Consider the following 21,098-nt stretch of genomic DNA (forward strand, 5'->3'; position numbering starts at 1 on the left):
ATTTAACTTGAGTTAAAGATGAGTTAGAGTTTTAAGTGGCTTGTGGCTTAAGCAAACACCTATTTTACAGGGCAAAATGGTTACCCTATGTAGAGTAATTTTTAACTATGAATTTTGTTGCTTTTTTTCTGATGTTTCAAAATCACATTTTTTTTTTTATATTATAAAGGTAACACAGTAGGACAAGCATATGCCTGAACCATATATGGAAAGGGAAAAGCAGAGCTATTTTTGAAAATATTTAGGTTTAGATAGCATGGCATCTAGGGTGATTTTCCTGGAAAAAGAGGAACATTGGAGATAATTTGCCTCAAGAAGACAATGGGTAAAATTAAAAGAAAGATAGAGGATGACATTCCAAGGAAAAAATAGGTTTTGTTTTCCACAAATATTTTTCCATTTTCTGAATATTTTCCCCAAAGATCATAAAGTCAACTTGTCAGGAACTAGCTTGCATAAACTTAATTTTTAGTCTGCATGGCTAAGTATTAGTATTCTGACACTGTACTCTTCTGAATATTTTAGATTCTGAGGATACCTACTCTTTTTTTTCTGTGGTATATCAGCCTCGATCACAGTGTTCTTCTTGAGCATAATAAAAATAACAAAAAACTTTTCCTCATGCCATTGAAAATTGTACTCCAGGAACACTATAATATACTACTCATTGTATGAGCATCTGCTCGCACCAGAATTACTGGACTAAACCCCTTAATACTTTGACTTAGATTTCCCCTTCACATTTCATTTAATATAAAAGAAATTCAATTTTATTTGACATGTTACATAACTAAGTGTACTGATCCTGAGTTCTTAATCTTTAAAATGTGTAGCAAAAATGCTAAGTCATGGCCTGAACCAGTGAAGTAGCACCTGGTGTGAACGCAGGGCCAACCCAGGGGAGCTCAGGTGCATGCAATGCAGCTGAGTGACTGGAAGGGGTGGAGCCAGGATGCACCCCTTCCCAGACCTCATTTAAGGGCTGACAGTGGATACCTGGTTGCCTGAGTTCTTCCAAAGGTAAGCAGCTCTTTTCTTTCACTTTTGTGTTCATGGTTGTTGTATTTGGGTTCATCCTTATTTGCTGTAGCCAAATACTTTACCACCCTACTATTATCATGATACCTTCCATCCCATTATAGCATTACAAAATGAATTTTCAAATGCTTGTCATCTTTCACACCAAAAGCAAGATGATTCCAAATGACGGTTTATTGTGTTTCTTGTACAACAGCAAGATATGCTTTTCACTTTCTATTAACAACCTGTCTGTAAAAAACAAACCAAAAAACCATAAACATAATCTTCTAATTATTTAATGTCTTTGACCTCCTTGTTTCTTTGTACAATGAAAATATTTGTACAATGTGTGAACTGTATCCTACCTGCTCTTTCCCAATCTGCACTTAGATATCCCTCAAATAGACTCTTAAAGTACTGATCTTCCAGGTTTTCTTGTGTGTGCGAAACAGTAAAAACTCAATCTAATTCTTTCAGTGTATTCTGTCACTGTTAACAGTTTAAATAGCTCACAATTATTGTTCTTAGGTAAGCTCTCTATATGCATGTCTATATTCTAATTTGTGAGTTCAATTGTTCTTTTGCCTATAGGCTGGTCATAGGTACCATGAACTACTGAAACTGAGAGGGCACAAACAGGCTCCCCAGGGCAGCCCTCATGGCACTGAGCTGCTGGAGTGCAAGAAGTGTTCAGATAATGCTCTCAGACACGAGGTTGGAATCCTGTGTGAAGCCAGGGTTTGGACTTTATGGGTCCCTTCCAATTCCAGATAGTCAACACCTTTACGCTTCAGTGAAATTAATAGAGTATCTTTGTACAGTTGTACATTTAGTAAGCACTAGATGGCAGTATAATAATAAGTTGAATGTAATTTAATTTCTTTCTGTACATGTTCTCTTGAAAAGCTGTGTAACAATTGACTGAACTGGTTAGGATTACTTTACAACATTGCTGTTAAAGTGGAGAATAATTGTCATAGAGCAGAAGCATACTGGCTTTGATGGACTTGCATCAGCTAAGTAAAGTACCTTGCAGTTGTTATCTATGTAGAAAATGATTTTGTTTTATTCTACAGGAAAACAATGTTTTGACATGTTAAATGAGTATGAACAAACATAATATACACATTACTGTTTTTTAAGCAAAATTATCAGAAAAAAATCAGTGAGATGCATTCTAGAACAAGAATGCTACCATAAGAGTCATGCTTATCCACATGATGTCTTTTGCTAAGAACTGGATGTTGACAAGCCTTTTGTGTGTGTGTAGGCTGTACACACCAACTATACAGAATTTATTTCAGTAAGGTGTAACTGTGTTTATGGGTGGCGCTTCACCATCAGCTTTGCCTGACTTAAGTGTGGGCTGCTGCTGAGTGGAACGGTTCAGTTCACTTTTGAAATCCCTGCTGTGGTTTTCCATTGCTGCCTTTGCATTGAATCTAATGGCTACAAGTTGAAGTTACTAATTTTTGATGGGTTTTCTGCTGTTTCAGTGAACTGAACCCACTGAACACAGAGCCACAATTGCCTTATCCAATGCAGAGGATGCAACTCAAGCCTACAGGTATGAGACTGAGAGCCTGGGCCACCACTTTCATAGACATCTCAGATATGCATATGTGAAATCCAAATCTTTGCAGCACTGGGCCTCAGATTTGTTCATATCGGTATCTACTTTCTGCCTGGGTACTTCACAGTACTAATATGAATCAAAGTCATGACCTACCCTTGTTTCCTCGTAATGCTTTCTTGCACTAGGACTTTCTCTCTTCCTTGACATTAAAACTAATGTGTGATCTAGCAAGGACACTCTACTGTTCAGCACCGATCACCAGTACCTAACTTATCCATTGCACAGAAGCCAGAAGCTTCTTACCATTGGCTCTCTTTTCCAAAACTAGGATCGGAGCCTGTTTACTGGACTACATGCTTTATCAATTCTTTTAAGGAATTATTTCACATCCAAACCCTGAAAACACAGTTCCTAACTACTCATTTTTATCATAACCATTATAAGCACCATGAACTCTACAGAATAAATATTAGCGGTTACTAATTTACATTTACAGTTTCATGTATCATTCTTGGTGCAGTTACTTGAGAGGAGGAATAATGCTAGAGATGACTTAAATATTTTTATTCATGTTTAGTCATATTTAACAAACTTTGGTCACAGTACAATTTCCTTTTGATAGTAGCTGCTTTGCTATTTCTTATTTCACATTTCCAACCTGTTAAGGGACTTATTCTTGCATGACCATGGCAGCCTGGTGAGTGATCCCTTAGAAATGTTCGTATGATAGCGTACATGCATGCGGCTACACAAATTTTTAGTAGGATCGCTTTTCATTTGTACGTCTCAACTTGCGGAACAAGCTTGCTAGAATGCAGAGCTTTGCTAGCATTGCTTCATTTTCAGTGGATGTACTTTGAGGTGTAGCTTCTGTATTAGCAAATTACTCTGTGTCAGCGTATCTGAAGAACTATGCAATTGTTTTAGCATTCCAAAGGAATGTTGACAATGCTTATCAACAAGTGGGAAGTGCCCAAATGTTACAGGGGAAGACTTAACCACAATACTGAATTTTCTCAGTAAATGCAGTGAGTTGAATTGCTGCCGCATAAACAAAAATAGCTGTTTCTTTTCTGTTAAGAAACATAGTCTATTTCCTTTCAAAACTGCACGTATACCCCCCCCATATTTAAATACTTTTTTCCATCTCAGAGTTCTTTTCTAAACAGAAGAGCCATTGGATCAAATGGAATCCCATAAATATCCAAACACTACTCAAATTGTCTTTTTTCTCATGGTTAGACTTGTAAGCTGTTTTAACAAGACCAGGCAACGTATTTTGGATGCAGTCATTTCTGTTACAGCTGTATATGATTCCTTTGAATTTCACTGAAGCGTGAAGACATAACTGGGGGGGGGAAGATTCTATTTGTTTGTTTTTGATGTTCTGCATCAAAAGTTACTTCAGCTAACATTTGACATTTGGCCCGAAAGCCAAAAGAAGACTGGAACAAAGTGACAGAAGTCAGAGCTCGGAAGGGCTTAATATCCACTTAGGAATGAACATTTAGTAGTTCTGCCATGGTAATAAGTGGCAGAACCTGCAGCTATATGCCTACAGGATCTATATAAGAAGTAGTATGTGCAAAAGCATTCCCTCATCAGCTTCTAGGCAAGTTTACAGTGACTTCCAGATCAACATCTGGGATCCCTCAACACAGCGCAGACTATTACTAGCAAGACTCATTTGGGTCTTGTGTAACACGCCTAATACAACAGATCAGTAAGAGTTAAGGGGGCTTGTCTTACGAAGTAACACATGTACAAGTTTACCCTAGGATTCAGAAACCTGAATGCGCAATGTGACAGTGACCAGCACTACCTCACCTCCCATGGGCAGAACTGCTGGGCTCTCACCACTGGCATGGAGCAGGCATGCAGGGATATTTCTAATGCTTCAGCTGAGCATGCACTCCTACAGCCAGTCCCTTTGGAGTTGTCTGCCATGTCAGTGGATTTTGTTGTTTCTTTCAAATCTTTAACAAGTAGCTCATCTTCTCCAACACAATCCAGCGGCAGATCTGCTCGCCTGTTGAGACAAATTCAACAGATGCAAAGCCCAGACTTTATAAAAACAACACTGACAGTAGTGATAATTTCATTTAGAAAAGCCCCTGTGGAAACTCATTTAATTCTTTTTTAAGCATTCCCAAATTGAACATCAACTGAGAGGACTTGAGAAGGAAACTAAGACTGCATTTTCCAAGAAAGGAACATTACTAGAGATTGGTAAACGTTAAATTACAAATTAAAATGCATTTAGCTTAACATTTTATTAGTTTCAATAAGAAACCTACCTAATTAGTTACTAGAACTAAAACCCCAGAGTTGCAGGGGTTGGAAGGGGCCTCCAGAGATCGCCTAGCTTGTTAAAGAAAACAAGCCAGCAGCATCCCTGTCTGCAGACACAGGGCGCGCCGCCCCGCCTCACCCAGCACCGCTCCCGGGGTCAGGTGCTCGCTGGGCTTCCCGAGGGCCAGACCCAAGCGAGGCTCAGCCCCCGCCTCCCCCGAGGGGCGGCCGCAACTCCGACGCCCACCCTACACGTTCCCCTTCCTCAGGGTCCCCTCGGGGCTGCCGGGAGGAACCGACACCTCCGAAGCCACGCCGCTCCCGCCACCTCCACTGCGGCTGCGCGCTGCGGCCCGTCCCTCCGGCGGGCGGGGCCCCGGAAGTGGGCAGCGCCGGCGGCTCCCGGCGGGCCGGAGGGTTGTGGGGCTCCGCCGGGCGGGCACAGCCGGCACCCGGCAGCGGCTGGCATGGTGCTAGCGGCAGCGCGCGGCGCCCGCGTTACCCGGAGGAAGGCCGAGCGGATCCGCCATGGAGATGCTGCTGCCGCCCGTGTGAGTGCGGTGGGCGGGCTGGGGGCGCGGGGTCGGGCCCGGGCGCCGGCTGGGGGCGGGGGAGCGGCGGCGGAGCTCGGCGGGCGCCGCTGGGCGATGCGGTGAGGGCTGCGGGCTGCGAGCGGGTCTCCCGCTATGTAGCCGCTGTGGTTTTAGTGTTTTTTTTTTTCTTCTCCCCCTCGCTGCTTCTGATTTTTCCGTATGTCCTCCCGATCGCTCCCTGTTTGAGTTAGCAGCCGCGCAGCGCGCGGCTGTGCGGGAGGGAAGGGAGCGCGGTGCTGCGGGCCGCTCCCGGCCTGGCGGGGCAGCGCTGCCTCCCGGCCGCCCTCCGACAGCGTTTGGCGGCCCGGCGGCCGTGGGAGAGAGCCGCTCCGGGCTCCTGGCAGTTCCCTCCCGCAGCGCTGCTCCTCGCGCACCTGTGTGTCACGCACGTACAGCTTGTGTGTGCGGATGTGTCCGTCGCTGCTCCCGCTGTGGTGGAGGTACCGCGTCCTTTTGGCCACGAGGTGTATCATTCTCCTGGCTGAGCAAGAGAGTCATAATTCATAGTAGCGCCGTGGTACAGGGCGGTAAGTGGCTACTCGTTTCAGTTCCATGGATGGACCTTACTTTGTTGGCCATTCTTTGAGAGGACTCAGTGTTCCTTTGCTGCCCAGTGCAGTTTTGTCCTGTTTTGCTCCAAGATTTATTAGCCAGTTTTTGAATGATGAAAAGTAGTCTGCTGCTTGGCTTTACAAGTTGTTGTAACACAGAGAGTGTAGAGGTCCAAGTTAAAAAATTGATTGTCTGTGATATTTAATTTTAAGCTTCCTTAGACATGCTCAATTAAAAACTTTTAGGTAGGATAGAAGAGTGTCCAGATGTGGAATCACAGTACAGGAGAGACATGCATGGACCTGTTGAAGTGCATCCAGAGGAGGGCCACAAAAATGATCGCGGGGATGGAACACCTCCCCTGCGAGGACAGGCTGAGAGAGCTGGGGCTGTGCAGCCTGGAGAGGAGAAGGCTGTGAGGTGACCTGAGGGCGGCCTGTCAGTATCTAACGAGGAGGGCTATAAGAAGGAAGGAGACAGACTCTTTAGCAGAGTCTGGTGTGACAGGAGAAGGGGAAATGGTTTCAAACTAAAAGAGGGGAGATTTTAAATTGGTTTTAAGATGTTTTTTTTCATAAGGGTAGTGAAGCACTAGAACAGATTATCCAAAGGTGTGGTGGATGGAGACATTGAGGATCAGGCTGGACGGAGCTCTAAGCAACCTGATCTAACTGTAGATGTCCCTGTTCATTGCAAGGGAGTTGGACTAGATGACCTTTAAAGGTCTCTTCCAACTCAAACGAATCTGTGATAAGAGGGGTTGTAATTCTGGGGCTCAGTGCATATGATCAGTTTGATGATTCCTTCTCAAAGCAGATAAGTCAGGTTTTTATCTGAAATCAGACCTCTGATGCACCACCACTACTGACTGTAGTGCCAAATATATTTCACTTATTTCCAGTTTAGAATAAAGTTATGATAGTATAGGTGAATGCATTGTTGATGCTAAGTGTTTTCTAAGTAGGGTAATAAGGTAATTTGCATTGTGATTTTAACCACCAAACTCATTGACTTGGAGTGCAAGATGTGCTTGCCATTTGGACAGTTCTACATAATCATTTTCCTACAGAACTTAGTATCTAGAACTTAGCTATCTCTTATATAAAGAGTTAATTGTAGGTAGAGCTAATGATTTCTCACCCTGTTCGGTTTTTCCTCTTGCAATTTTGGTACTGTTTTTGGAAGTAAGAAGAACTAAGAGGCGTTGCTTTTGCTTTTCAGTACATTGAATGGGTAAGCAAAACCATTCTGCTAGGGAAAGCCTGAAGAATTAAAGCAGTCATCATGCGGCCTTCCTGTCAGAGGAGATGACCTGGAAGCTGTGTGAAGCAGTAAGCAAGATCCCAGCAGCCATACAGAGCTCGGCTCTGTTTTTTGCAAGTGGTGAAGGCTTTGAGACACCAAACTGATGGAATGTGTTCTGCCATCAGTCTATACTGGTGGTAGACTAGAAGTTACTGGACTGCTGCTTCTACCTTCATTTCGGAATGTATTAGAAGTATTCTAGGGTATTTGTTCGTGTTTTCCACAATTGAGCTTATTGTTAGCTCTGAATGCCTCTGTAAACCTTACTAGTGTTACTCGTTAGCTTATTACCAGATAGAGAATCCTACCTACTTCGTTTTCTACCATATACTGTTGGTAAAAGGGAAACCAGAATTGTCTGGAGTAAAGAATAAACTGAAGTGGAAGTCCCATTCACGATCTCCCAAGGATGAAGGTGGCAAAAACAGAGTGATAATATGAGGTAGTAGGAGTATTAACCTTTTAACTTTTTAAAAAAAGTTTTTTTTAAACTTTTAACTTTTTTTTTTCCAGATGCACCAAACTTTGCCATCAGAAGCCTTTGGATCTGAAAGATGATAACACTGAAATTCACTGCCCTGTTACAGTGAATCCTTGGCACATGAAGAAAGCTTTCAAAGTTATGAATGAGTTAAGAAGGTATTAATTCATTGTATACATCTGCCTGGAGTCTGTAAAATGGATTTAATTTCAGTTGCATTTATGAAGTTCTAAAAGTGGAACACAGAATTCCTGAAGTGTACCTGATGAGAGATTATATATACGATGAAGTGACAGCTGAATAATTGTCAAGTGATAATAGTTGTAATGGGTGCAGTATGTTTCTACTCTTCCTAAGTTAATTGGAACTAGGTTTTGAGGCTTGAAAAATACATAGAGGATATATTTAATGAGACACTATGGATTCTGTCTTTAATGTTGATCATGGGTAGATTAAAAGTGACTTTTTAATTGAGGCTGAGGCTCTTTATATATCTGCTGTTGATTTTTGTAGAGGTCTGCAAGCAGGAAAAATGATACTCCTGTAATCTGGAGACACAGGTTGCAGTCTAACAAATGTAAAACCAACTGATAGTAGGCTTTATTCTCTTAGGTATCTTTTACACACCCACCCATGGACTAATTTATGAACTTCAAATCAAATATTGAAAGATGCTTAGATAAAGTTTTGTAAGCTCTTGAGTGATACCACCATCAGTTTCAGCAAAACTGGAGGACTGGTGCTAATGTTGCTCTTAGCACCCGTATTGATTTATTTTCTGCATATGAGGAGGTGAGATGGTGTTGAAAAGCGTGACAGCTGGTAATTAGATCTCACAACTGAGCTCTGGTAATTAGGACTCGCAACTATCACTGACAGTAATTCAGCTTTATAGCTAACAGCAACAATAGAGAAATGAAATAAAATGTTTCTCCAGCATAGGCGATACTGGAGTATGTAAAAATCCTGTAGCCCATTGTTATTTCCCATATGAGATTAAAAGCTGGAGAAGCTTTTATAAAGTTTATAAACCTTATAAAAACAACAGCAACTGACACCGTATTAAGGTATATGATGTGATAAGAGTTTAGATGAAGACCAGTTTCCCAAAATGAATCTTAGAATATGGCAGTTTCAGCAGTGAGAAACCTTTCCTGAGTTTTGTTGTGTTGTAAATAAAATATACGTGGTCTCCCAGCAGAATGCATTGTTGAAGAACATGGATTATTTTCAGAATATACTTTAGTTTCCATGGTTACTCAAATTGAGATCGCTGTAGAAGCAATTTGAACAATTTTCTTACATATATAAATAGTTGAAGTTTGAACAGGAGCATTGCCATGCAGACCTCAACTTCATTTCCTGTTAAGTAAGGTTGTTGCAGCAATGTTTACTGTTTAAGCCAAGTACACTTTTTAAAGTGGTGATAAGAATATAAACATTAATTTTTGCATTTATTTCAGTTTGAAATAATAAACTGATACATTTTAAGTATGTTTCAGACTTAATTACTCTAAGTGAAGATTTAGCATTAATCAAGTAAAAATTATTGATTTTGTTGACTACTTAAAGTGGTTTCTATCTCAGTTCTTTTTATTAGTGTAGTACAAGACGGTGTTTGCCAGAGGATTACTCTCCAGAAAGTGGATAACGAGTGAAGAAATTGCCTACTGAAGTGTCTAAAATGTGTTATGTTTGGAATGCTCATGTCTATGAAGTAGTATTACATTTTTGGCTACCACCAAGTTACCTGGTTCTCTTAGTTCCTAAGAGGGTTTTTCTACCTTCCCATTTTGACAAACTTGGGTAATGTTGTCCTTGGTAATTTTTGTCATTTCATTACTCACCATCACCTCAGCACTGAGTCAGATCATTAGGATAGCTAATTAGTTCTTGACACAAAAAGACTTTAACCGCAGTGCCTATCTTTGCTCTTAATTATAATTTGCTTTTAGCACAATGGAATCTGACCTTACCTATATTTTTAAAAATTCTCATTCTTATAGACAAGCCTCTTTCAAGATATTTTGAAAATATGGGTGATGACCTTCCTCTATATAAACCCACGCAAGTTAGTAAACAGTAGTTATTCATAAATCTATACTTACTTTGTTTCCCATCTCTGAAGATGTTGTACCACCGTGGCTCTGTTTGTTCAGTCACTCCATACTAGAATATTATAACAATTTTGCTTCAGAAAGCAAGCTTTCCTGAAGTAAGCTAGCACCTTCCTGAGAGAAATGCTCTGAGTTGCTGTGGGAGCCACAGGATACTTGTAAGGAGTACACTGTTAGTTGGTAAGCTTGTTTCTTTGTCTGATAGTTGATGTAGCTTGTCAGCTTACAGTAGCAAAAGGCATAGTCGCCTAATGCAGTTCCAGGCAAGAGATGTATTGGGACTACCCCCAAGTTACTGTGTCAATGTAGTGCTGTGTAGTTAATCAGCTGGAATTTTCAATTGATGTAATTCTGTTGCTTCTGGCTTGACTAGCTTTGATATTTCTGTGCAGCTGATAGTAAAACCTTTTGTTACTGTTGTCAGGATAAACAGAAGTGTCTGAAAAAGCTGGGTAGTTGGTGGTGGTGACTGGTGACCTTTTTTTTTTTTTTTTTTTCCATAGCATTGTGGTTGTGTCAGTTTTTGTATGAGAAATGTAACAACAGTTCTGAAGCTCCTCGTAATTCTCTGGTTAGTCTGGATGTGGTCATTACTTCATATTATATGGCTTTTAAAAATAATAACGATATTGCACGCTGCAGTGGAAATGCTATGTCATGGCCTGAACCAGTGAAGTAGCACCTGGTGGGAAGGCAGGGCCAACTCAGAGGAGCTTAGGTACATGCAATGCAGCTGAGTGACCAGAAAGGCTGGAGCCAGTACCCACCCCTTCCCAGACCTCATTTAAGGGTTGGCAGGGGAGGCGAGGGCATCTCTTGTTTCAGATCTCTGCCTACCTGGGGCTTTCCAAAAGCAAGCAGCTCTTTTCCTTTGTTTCTGCATCTGCAGCTGCTGCACAGGGGCTCATCCTCATTTGTTGTAGCCAAGGACTTTGCCACCCTGCCATTATTGCTGTACCTTCCACCCCATTATAGCTTTACCCACACTAAAGAGATTTAGATAGTTGCTATAGGTATTGAACTGAAAGGGGAAAAAATTCTTGTGCTGGAGTTGCAGTGTGACCACAAAGGTTAGTTGTGGCTGCTGAGATTTTTGGCGTGTGGTCTCCACAAGGCTTTCTGTCTTGAGGCCGTAGTCAAAAAAACTGCATGATTGTAGAGGCTGAGCGGTTACAGTATTTTCTTGAGACCAAGGTGGGTATCTGAGCATTTTGGTTGACAACTCCTACTCTCCCTAAGAGCAGAAATTCAACTGCTTAGACAAATCTTTGTTGCTGCTCTGTGTTGTAGTTGCAGACTATCAAAGAAACATGGAATGGTTTTGTTGGAAGGGACCCTTAAAGATCATCTAGTTCCAACCTCCCTGCGTAGGCAGGGCTGCCACCCACCAGCTTAGGCTACCCAGGGCCCCATCCAGTCTGGGCTTTAATACCTCCAGGGATGGGGCACCCACAGCTTCTCTGGGCAGCAGTGCCAGTTCTCACCACCCTCTGAGTAAAGAATTTCTTCCTAATACCTAATCTAAATCTCCCCCTCTTTTAGTTTAAAGCTGTTACCCTACTTGTTCCCCATGTCCTGTCACTTTGCTCCTTGGTAACGAGTCCCTTTCCAGCTTTCTTTTAGTCCTCCTTCAGCAAAGGCCACAATGAGGTTTCCCTGGGCTGAACAAACTCAGCTTCCTCAACCTTTCTTTGTAGGTGAGGTGTTCTGGCCCTCTGATCATCTTTGTGACCCTATTCTGGGGACTGTCAAAGGTCTGCCTTCTAATTACTATATTTATTCTTGAAAGGTTAAAAAAAAATGTATTTCAAATGTACTGAGAATAAAGGCAACTGGATTGACACGCAGCTCTAGCTCTTTCCTTAAGGAATATGTGCTGCTAAGGCATACTGTCTCCCAGATCCCTTGTTATTTGTTACCCTGGCTCTGCATTATGTCATTTATATGCTACCTCTACAGAGAGACTGCTGAAATAGGAAGGAAAGGAAAGGTGTCTGTGACTTTGCCTACGTAGATGCTAGGAGAATGTAGGCTTTTGGTGTTTTGTTTGTTTGTTGTTCTTTCTTTCTATCAAGAAAATTCTATTATAAAGAGTATGCTTCATGGAGGAAGGCAGGGAAGGAGAAATTATATGTTCTTTTATACTGTTCTACTGTGGTTCACATATGTGAAATGACTTTCTCTCATATTTCTGAATAGTCAAAACTTGCTGTGTGATGTGACGATAGTAGCGGAAGACATGGAAATCGCAGCGCACAGAGTTGTGCTAGCCGCCTGCAGCCCCTACTTCCATGCCATGTTTACAGGTACCGAATGTTTCAATATTTACTATGTTCTAATCCGATCCAACTGTGCAATTCACAATACAACATAACTTCTGTTTTTTAGGATCTCATTTACGTTTTTAGGAACAACAGGAACTTTTAAAAATGGATTTGCTTGTAATCTGAGGACATACAGGCAATTTAGTATCTGTTAGCATTGCAAATACCTTCTGTAAAGTATTTGTTATTTAAACTAATTTACATGCTTAAGTAAGCTGGGAATAGTAGAGTTGTTATGCCTCTGAAAGCTGCAATAATCTGACTTGTACAAAAGAAGGTTAAAATAACTTTCATGTGAATTCTGAAGTAAATTATGTCCTTTAACAACTACTGCTGCATCCTTCAGCCCCTGTATATTCTAGTCTGTTAATAGATATGAAAGCTTTCTGAGGCTTTGGCAGCCTGTAGCTGGAGTGCATGTTTCAGTACTCTTAGGATAATTCTTTGTGACAGATGTGCTCTGCATCATTGCCACAACTTTTCTGAGCAGGCTTGATTCTGCCTCTGCTTGCTCCGTCCTGGCCAAGTTGTTTCTACAGCAGGAATGCCTGAAGGCTTGCAAGGCTTAGTCAGATTCATAGTACCCTACAGCTGAGTTGCTGCACTGTGGGTTTAATTTCATGATGGTTATAAATGTCATTGAAATGTGGAATTTGGTGTCAAACTGAGAATGCTGTTAAAAGCACGTTAAAATTAATTTCTCAAGCTTTATCTATTCCTTTTAAAATCTTGTGCTGGTTCAGTTCTTAATGTTGACTGCTCTCAAATATAGTAAAAAAAAATAATAAAAAATAACTGTATATATGATTCTTGGCATGCCAACATGCAAGCAAAACAAAGTTTTAATAACTGCTGTTGTGTGCTGGGAAGCAGGTAATTATTAGCAAGCACTTTAATGAAACTAATTAAATCTATAGTTCAGGATAGTCTTGATTTTATGCACGCACACTGTGTATGGTATAACCAGTGCTAAAAGAGGAGTCACTACTAGCAGAAACAAATGCGTTAAAGCTTTAAAGAGTTTTCATTTAAATAACAATTCTTTGAGTAATTGAAATTTGCATCTGTGATTGTTACAAACATTCCAGGTGACTGATACACATTCCTGCTTAACTTTTGTGCTTTCTTTGAAGTGAAAATTTGAACAACTGTTTCTATAGTTCATCACCTCAGTAACGGAGAAATTAGTTCTGTGTTGAAGATTAATTTTTATTGACTATCACATTAAAAATACTCTTTCCTCAGGGTATGGTTCTATATTTTGCTTTCTGTGGTGCACAAAAGCCTGGTTAAGACACTTCTGCTTGCCAGTGGCTGCCCTTTTTGTGGAGAAGTTTCTTCCTCTTTAGGAGTGCAAATGTAATGGCTCTCCAAACAAAATCACTGAAACCATGATTCTTCCCTTCCTTTGCTCCCTCTTGAGACATTTTGCTTGTTTTATGTTTTCAAAGGTAGGTCTGCATTGGCCTCCTGTGATGTTGGGGCTGGGAATGCTCATCTGAGGGAAGAGTGAGAGCTTTTCAACCCATATGTCTGTGGCAGCGTTTGTGTACTTGGTGAACCAAATTGATGGGAATTTAAATAGAATTTAAGTGTGGCTTCAAAATTTATCAATGGATTTTATATTACTATTATATGCTGTTTTTAGCTAAGACCAAGTGTGTTGTCAGTGTGTTTTAGCTGTTCTGCGCAGAAATAATCCTGTAGTTCATGATAATTTATCTATGTGAATCCTCAGGGGGATAATTCTCAGGGGGAGAATTCTCAGGTTGATAATTCTCAGGGGGAGTTGTATTCTAATCCAGTAATCTGCAAGTTCAGATGAGTTTGATAGCTTAAAAAGCTACAGGGTTTCTTGTTCTTGACTAAAAACTAGAAGCTATTCTCTAGGCACATGTTTGCCGGTTACTTCCATCTTTTTCTGAATCATTAGGTAGTCACAGCAATGCAGGGCAAGGTACAGCATTAACTGCGTAATTTACTCCAAAACTTACGACTCTTTTTTATTCCTTCCAGTTTGCGCCTATAATGGCAGAAGTAGCCTCATTAAATACCCAAGGAAAGGGTTACTGTATTTTTAAGTTAGACAATTTAGTAAGTTAGTAACAATTATCTTGTAAGGAAGGCCAGAGGTGAATAAAGATTACGTGTTCTGCACTGTGTTACAAGGAATATTTTTTTGTGTGAATTCTTCAGTCAAATTCTTCAGAGATATTGGTTGTAATCCTGAAATAAATATGCTTAAATGATTAGAGGAGAAGATTATAAAACATCAGTGAAGGAGCACTTCAGTGGCCCTGGAGCCTGACTTGAGACAAAGGTGACCTGCATTTCTTTTTCTGTTCTGCCACAGCAGTTATCCTTAGGCAATTACTTGCTTGCTTCTATTCTCCACTTGTAAAATACTATTTTTTTTTTTAAAGAAGCAAAACAAGCAAACACGCACCTTCCTTATGTTACTGTACCATATTAGCTTTTTAGATAGCCTTTTTTAACATCAGCTCTGTTATTGCTCTGCTACTCCTACTTAGGAGGATGGACCAGCCCAACATTTTCCTTTCTATGTCACTGACAACTCTGTGAAGATGTTGTGGTGCAGCTGCCCATGATGTGAGTTCTTCAGAACGTTGCATTCCAAACTAAGGATGTCTAGCAAGTGGGTCAATGGTTGTCTGCATATGATCTGTTAAACAAAGTCTGGATCACAAGAGGACTGATTCGGCGTCATAGTAACACTGCATGTCCTTCTAGCATGGAAGAAGCAAGTTTCTTTTTTTCCCCCTCCATGGATTCTGAACTCTGTTTTTAAATAGAGAAGATGCCTATCCATGGCTTTAGAAGCCTTGACACAAAATCTGAAAACAAAACTAATATGCTTGCAGAATATCAAACTCTGCTCGCCTACATACAATTTTCCCAAAGGACCACCTCCACAGCAGCTTGCATAATAAATGACTCGCTGCTTGCATGCTCTGAAGATCAATAGGTTTAATCTGTGTCAAAGAAGTAGCTTAAACTTGAAATACAGGACTCTGCAAAGAACACACTGCAGTGATCTTTCATGGGTGTAGGGAAATGTTTCTGAAGAACAGCAGAAAAGGAAGTTCTATAGGAGTCGCATTTTGCTCTTTCACGTGGTTCATCACCAGTGCTTTGCAGAACCCTAACAGTAAGTGCTGCCATTAAGCAGAAATACATTTCTGTAAGTGGTCTTATAAACTTCCTATAAACTTAAGAGTTGATTTCAGAATGTGTTCCTTAGCATTCAGCTCAAAAAAAGGCATGGATAACAGTAATACATTTCTCAGTGATGTGAGAAAGGCGCACTGTTCATCATGGTTCCTAGAAGACCACAGGATAACAAACAACAAAAATGTGTGTACTTCAATGAGGAGATATCAACAGTGTTAAGCATCTTCTGGTTCACTCCCCTGTCCCACCTACTTTTATTACCATACAGATTAAATTTCTTATCTCTCAATACCCTTTTCTCTAGATGCTTAGGGGAAGAAATAAGAATATATCCAATATAGAAGAATAACAGATATATGTATACAGAGACTGTGATACTCTTTTCCAAGGTGAAAATTTTGTGTCTATCAACATAACCGGTGTAGCTCACATTTCACATTTCTAACATTTCTGTGCAAAAAGTGTTACAGGTGTCAGATGTCCAGATGTATGGTTGGTAGCTATGGAAAAGGTTGTAGTCTATTCTTCAAAATGTATCTTTAGGCAATTATTTCAGATGCAAACATAGTGTTGCATTTTGAGAGAATGATCTGGCTGTAGCTGTCACTGTTTGTTGCAGGGGAGTCTGACTAGATGACCTTTAAGGGTCCCTTCAGATTCAAAAGATCGTATAATTCTATCTGGTTTTAGAAAGTGGAAGTTATTTTGCAGGACTTTCTATGAAGATCAGTTGTGGCATATGGCCAGTGTGCCAGCCTCCACAAAATGAGATCCAACAAGTTTTCCTGTGGTTACCATTTTATCTTAGTTTGAGTTTTAACTGTTGGAGCTGAAGCAGAGGTGAAACTGTGAAGGGAATAATAAGCAGGCAAGCAAAGAAATATGTATGCTAATTCTTCTGTGGGGATAGATTTTTTTTTTTTAAATCAATGACTCCAGACTGCATTTGGTTTGTTCCTCGGATTAAGAAGTTATTAAATCAAGAGTATGTGATGGGTTTGTTTGTCAGCAAAACTTTTTTGTATGCGTTTGAATGGTCTTGTTTAGGTATAGTAATATTTTACCGATGTTGTAAACAGGTGAAAATAGATCATCTGCAGTAGAAGTATTAACCCACATAGCATTCACATGATGGTAACAAAAATCTTCCTTTCGCTTTGGAGGGAGGGAAGAAGGAAAGAAATTGAATTCTGATTTAATTGGCTTTATTATTAGAACTGATGATACACAAAAATTCCTGCTGTTGTCAGGGGTAATTACTATTAAACTGTTGAATTTGTCCTGTATCTCTACCTAATTTACTTGATGACCAAAATGTATTTGTAGGTGAGATGAGCGAAAGCCGAGCAAAAAGAATTCGAATAAAGGAAGTGGATGGCTGGACCCTAAGGATACTTATTGATTATATTTACACTGCTGAAATTCAAGTTACAGAAGAAAATGTGCAGGTAAGACCAAGAATAACTTCTGCAACAAAAGGGATGTGATCCACAGAGTCATTTAATTTGTCAGTGTGGTTCAAATCTGGCAAGGGAAATCTCATCTGCAAGCTGGAAGTTTTTCAGACCCTGTGCTTACAAAGCAAGCAATCATAACTGTTTAAATTCTGGGTCACGTTGGAAGACTGTTGAAGTAAATGAAGTCAGTTGACTTTAATGTGCTTTGGAACCAAACCTTATATAATACAGTAAAATGGATGATCTACTCAGCCTAAAAATTAATGCTGTCAGCCACCTCTGTACCACCCCCTCTCTGATACTTCAGTGTAATTTACATAAACAAAAGTAGATTTGCTCATAAATGTATACCATGTCTTCCAGTTAGCGTTCTGTTTGTCAGATTTTTTTTCTATCCTTCAGAATAAATTATTTTCTCCTGCTCAGCCCCTGTATCTACTCGGCGGCCAGTCATGCAAGAATTTTTAGCTTGTTCTGTTTTTTAAATCAACTAATATCTAGCATGAAGGTTTTGCCCATCCTACACAAGCAGACATGATCAGTTTTTCTAATCAGCTGTGCCAAAAGCTAAAACTTCAGTTAGAATAGAGCAAATATAAGCTTAGAAAAACAGAACTTATGTTTTCTAGCCACAAATCCTGAGGACAAGGTAGACTTTTCTTCCATTGTCTTCTGAGATTCTGCTTAGATTTTGGTAAGTTAAAAAGTAGTTGCGTAACAGTTCTTATATTTAATTCTCTTTTTTTCCTTCCTGCTTCTGTGCCCTTGTTTCTGCTTTTGCTCAATGCTGGTTTGCTAGCAGTTTTTTTGTTGCTCTTGCAGGATACAAATAATGTTGCTGTATTTGGCATTGAGAACTTTTGTTGCAAATGTGCATTCTGAAATTAATAGCTTTTAGTGGGCATTAGGTTGAAATTAAAAGCTTTCTTATTAGCTGCTGAATTAGATAGAACTTACCTATGCTTGATTGAAGGCCTAGCAATGAGATTTCATACTACCAACATGAAATGTTCAACTACTAAGCTCATGTTTTAAATCGTGCCATAAGTCTTTTGATTCTGCAAGGTTAAGTTATTGTTAACTTCTAAAAGAGTTGTTTACTTTGGGTCCATTGATGGGTGTACGTAGTGCAAAACCTGTCTGATTTTGTGCTGTATTTTGCCAATCTGGTGGTTGTACAAATCTGTGTTTCACTGGAGCAGACCTTTGGCAAAATCCAAAGGTGTTAGATACTCCCTAGTTGATCTCTTCTGGTTTGGTCATGCTGGCTTTTCATCCTTCAAGCAGAATATTCTGTCTTGCTTGCACATCTTAATGACCGTAATCTGGTACTTCTGAAGCATGTTGGACTGGATTTAAGAGGCAGCCTACTGCATTTTGGCTGTAGGTGTATTACCTATGAGGATGCATTTTAACCTGATGTTGCCAATACTAGTTCTTACCTGTTCATGGGAAGGAAAGGGTGCTGTTCTATTTCTTCCTTGTACGAGACTCATTGAAGGTTCTTGTACTCTCCAGGTTTAAACCTCCCAAATCTGATACGGCTTTAATTTTTCATAGCTCCAGATGACCTGACTGCTTGAAGATGCATGTAATAAGGTTGTGCTAGGTAAAACAAGTAATATTGTGTGGTGAGGGATATTACAAGTTTGTGGGTATTTAAATATTGGGAAAAAGTCAAGCTTTTAAGGATTTATTGTAATATAGTTGTGCTTTAATGTCGATGGTGAATATACTTATAATATGGCTGGTAATGAATGTAAAGGTTATTCTTCCTTTGCCATCTTCATCTTTATTAGTGCTAGATTGTGCTATTTATTTGCGTTACAGGACAGCCAAACACTATGGGTAAAGTCTAACACACTGAGGCAAGACTCCCTCTTGAAATTTGAAAACTAAAGTGGAAAAAATGTGAAAATCTGAGAACTTAGAATCCTAGCACAGGCTCTCAGGCCTCGCTTAAAGCTATGTTCTCTTGATAAACATGTTACATGGTCTAGCTCTCAATTTCCTATCTGTAGCAGAAATAAGTATAGCTAAAAAGTATTGTGAAATACTGTAGTGGTTCAGAATTCACTGTTTCTGAATACAGATCCATGAAAATCTAAGATGCTATGTCTCTCAGTTTTTTACATTCAAGCTAATGCAACTTAACTGAAGCTTCAGCTTGGAGGTAGCTGCTTACAATTCTTATTCTGATTTCCTTCATGGAATTTCAAGTGTGTTATTCTTTCTTTTCGCATCATACATAGTAAGAATTGGTATTGAATTCATTTCTAATATGTGATGCTCAACAAAGGCAAGAACGCTTCACATTTAAGTAATGCAGAATTGCTAAGTAGTCTTTGGCACTAAAATAGCTACGTTGTATATTTATGAAAACTAGTTATAAATGGTGTAGGCAAGCTCACTAGTCCTTCTCAACAGGCAAGTAACTGAGCTTCTTTCACTAATATCTTACTTGATGTAGGCACGAACAGGAGAGTTCTCTCATAAAGTGCCTTCAGAAGTTCTAAGTAAGAAACATTCTTGTTTGTTTCCCACTGTTGTGTTATCATTTGTATGTTTCTGAGCAAGGGAGGCCTAGAAAAGTGCAGCGGTAGGCAGTGACTGAGGAGAAAAACACATTCAGTGCGTTGAACTACAGAAACTGGAGGAGGCCATCAGCACTGGTTGTTATCACTACATTAGTTAAGCATAAAAGAGAGCAGTTGTTCTTTTCTGCAGTTTTCAGTTCTGTGTCAGTAGGTTCTCCTCCACCCCTCCCAACTGTTAGACAGCTGGTGTATGAAAAAGATGCATGTATGTTCTCGATTTTCTCCCAGTATTTGTTCTTCATTTAAAGTAAGTTATTGTTCTTTCCTAATGGCACTCACTTTGCATAATGCAATAATGCAATTCCTGTCATTTTTACGCATTATGTGATGATTTTCTGTATACGCAACTCTATTTTTCCTCTTATACTTTTTTCCTCCAGAAATTAGCTGTCAGACAACACTATGTCACGTTTTCATATTTTAAGAAGGGATCATAAAAGTTTGTTTTCAGAAGGCAAATCAATTTTCTTGCACAGGATTTTTTTTCACTTCCCATATAGATATTAACTACGTGCAGTACGCAGTGTGGGAGAGTCAGTCACTATAAGAAGCCCATGCGTGAATAACTCTCCCACACTGCGTATGCATTTCAGCATGTATTTAGTCAGCCTTACACCTAGGGCCTCAACTGAGTACAAATACATCGGAGCAGGATCGTGAGAAGAAATTCCTGTGTTTGTTCGCGGTCTGTGGCTTTGATATAGGCTTTAGAGGTCAGTCTGATTTGTGCTGTGTAGAATGCGGTTGAGGTAAATGTGGTATAAAGTTCTGAATGTTTATTGGGTCCCTTTCTGATTCTGTGCTACAGTTGTCTGTTCCTATAGCTGTGATGATAAAACAGTTTTCTGAACTGTATTATAAACCAGATCACTGAACTGATCTAAAAAAAAAAAATCAGCGCTTCCCGCTATGTGTTTTTCTGAGGTGTTATTTTTAACTTGTTTTCTTGCTGCCTGGCGAAAACCTTACGCTCAGCTTCGCTTTGGAGCTACCAATAAACATATTGCCTTGCTTTTGAACAAGAAGCGTGCACAAAAGACAGCAGAAGGGAAAATCACAAATCCTAGTATTTTTCCAAAGCTGTATCTTGGCATATTCTTCCTTTTGAATAATTTTGTTAGGTACAACCAACAAAAAATCCAAAATCCTGAATATGATCTTTTTTTAAAAAAAGTGATTTTGAAATTATTCAATGGTAGTGTTTATGCAGTAATAAGCAAACATACACACAGTACAGATGTATGTTTCCTTTATAACTCTTAACTGTTTGTGCGCAGATTGCCATCTGAAGTATAGTGGATGCTTCTGTTCGTATTGTGTTCTAAGGCATCATGGTGAGAGTTGCCAGTGTACTTGAGGTGCTGTAAGGACAAGATTACTTTTGTCATGCATAATCTTTTATGGGTACTAATTTAAAGGCAAAAATAAAATTCTGTGCAGCATGTAACGTTCCTTATTCATTTTTCTGCTGAACATTCGAGTAAACTCAGGATCAAAATGCTTGGAATAAATAGTTATATTTAGAACTGGTCTGTTTGTGATATGTCACCTACAGTTTTGTGTGGGTTGGATATATAAAATGATCACTGTTT

General features: G+C 39.8%; 1 protein-coding gene across 3 annotated transcripts in view; it reads left to right on the forward strand.

Annotated features, from left to right (window-relative positions):
• The window catches only part of KLHL2 (kelch like family member 2), a 58,655-nt gene continuing 42,817 nt past the window's right edge, over positions 5,261–21,098 (forward strand). For 2 of the 3 annotated variants that reach the window (XM_021394909.1, XM_021394911.1), the window contains exons 1-4: positions 5,261–5,439; positions 7,852–7,977; positions 12,136–12,242; positions 16,779–16,900. In XM_021394909.1, the coding sequence (XP_021250584.1) occupies positions 5,417–5,439; positions 7,852–7,977; positions 12,136–12,242; positions 16,779–16,900 (378 nt within the window). In that variant the 5' untranslated portion in view covers positions 5,261–5,416. Of the gene's footprint in view, positions 5,440–7,851; positions 7,978–12,135; positions 12,243–16,778; positions 16,901–17,561; positions 17,604–21,098 lie in introns of those variants that run through there. The other variant, XM_021394912.1, reaches the window with a different exon arrangement.

The sequence above is a fragment of the Numida meleagris genome, chromosome 4 (genome assembly GCF_002078875.1).
Source record: "Numida meleagris isolate 19003 breed g44 Domestic line chromosome 4, NumMel1.0, whole genome shotgun sequence".
Lineage (NCBI taxonomy): Eukaryota > Metazoa > Chordata > Aves > Galliformes > Numididae > Numida > Numida meleagris.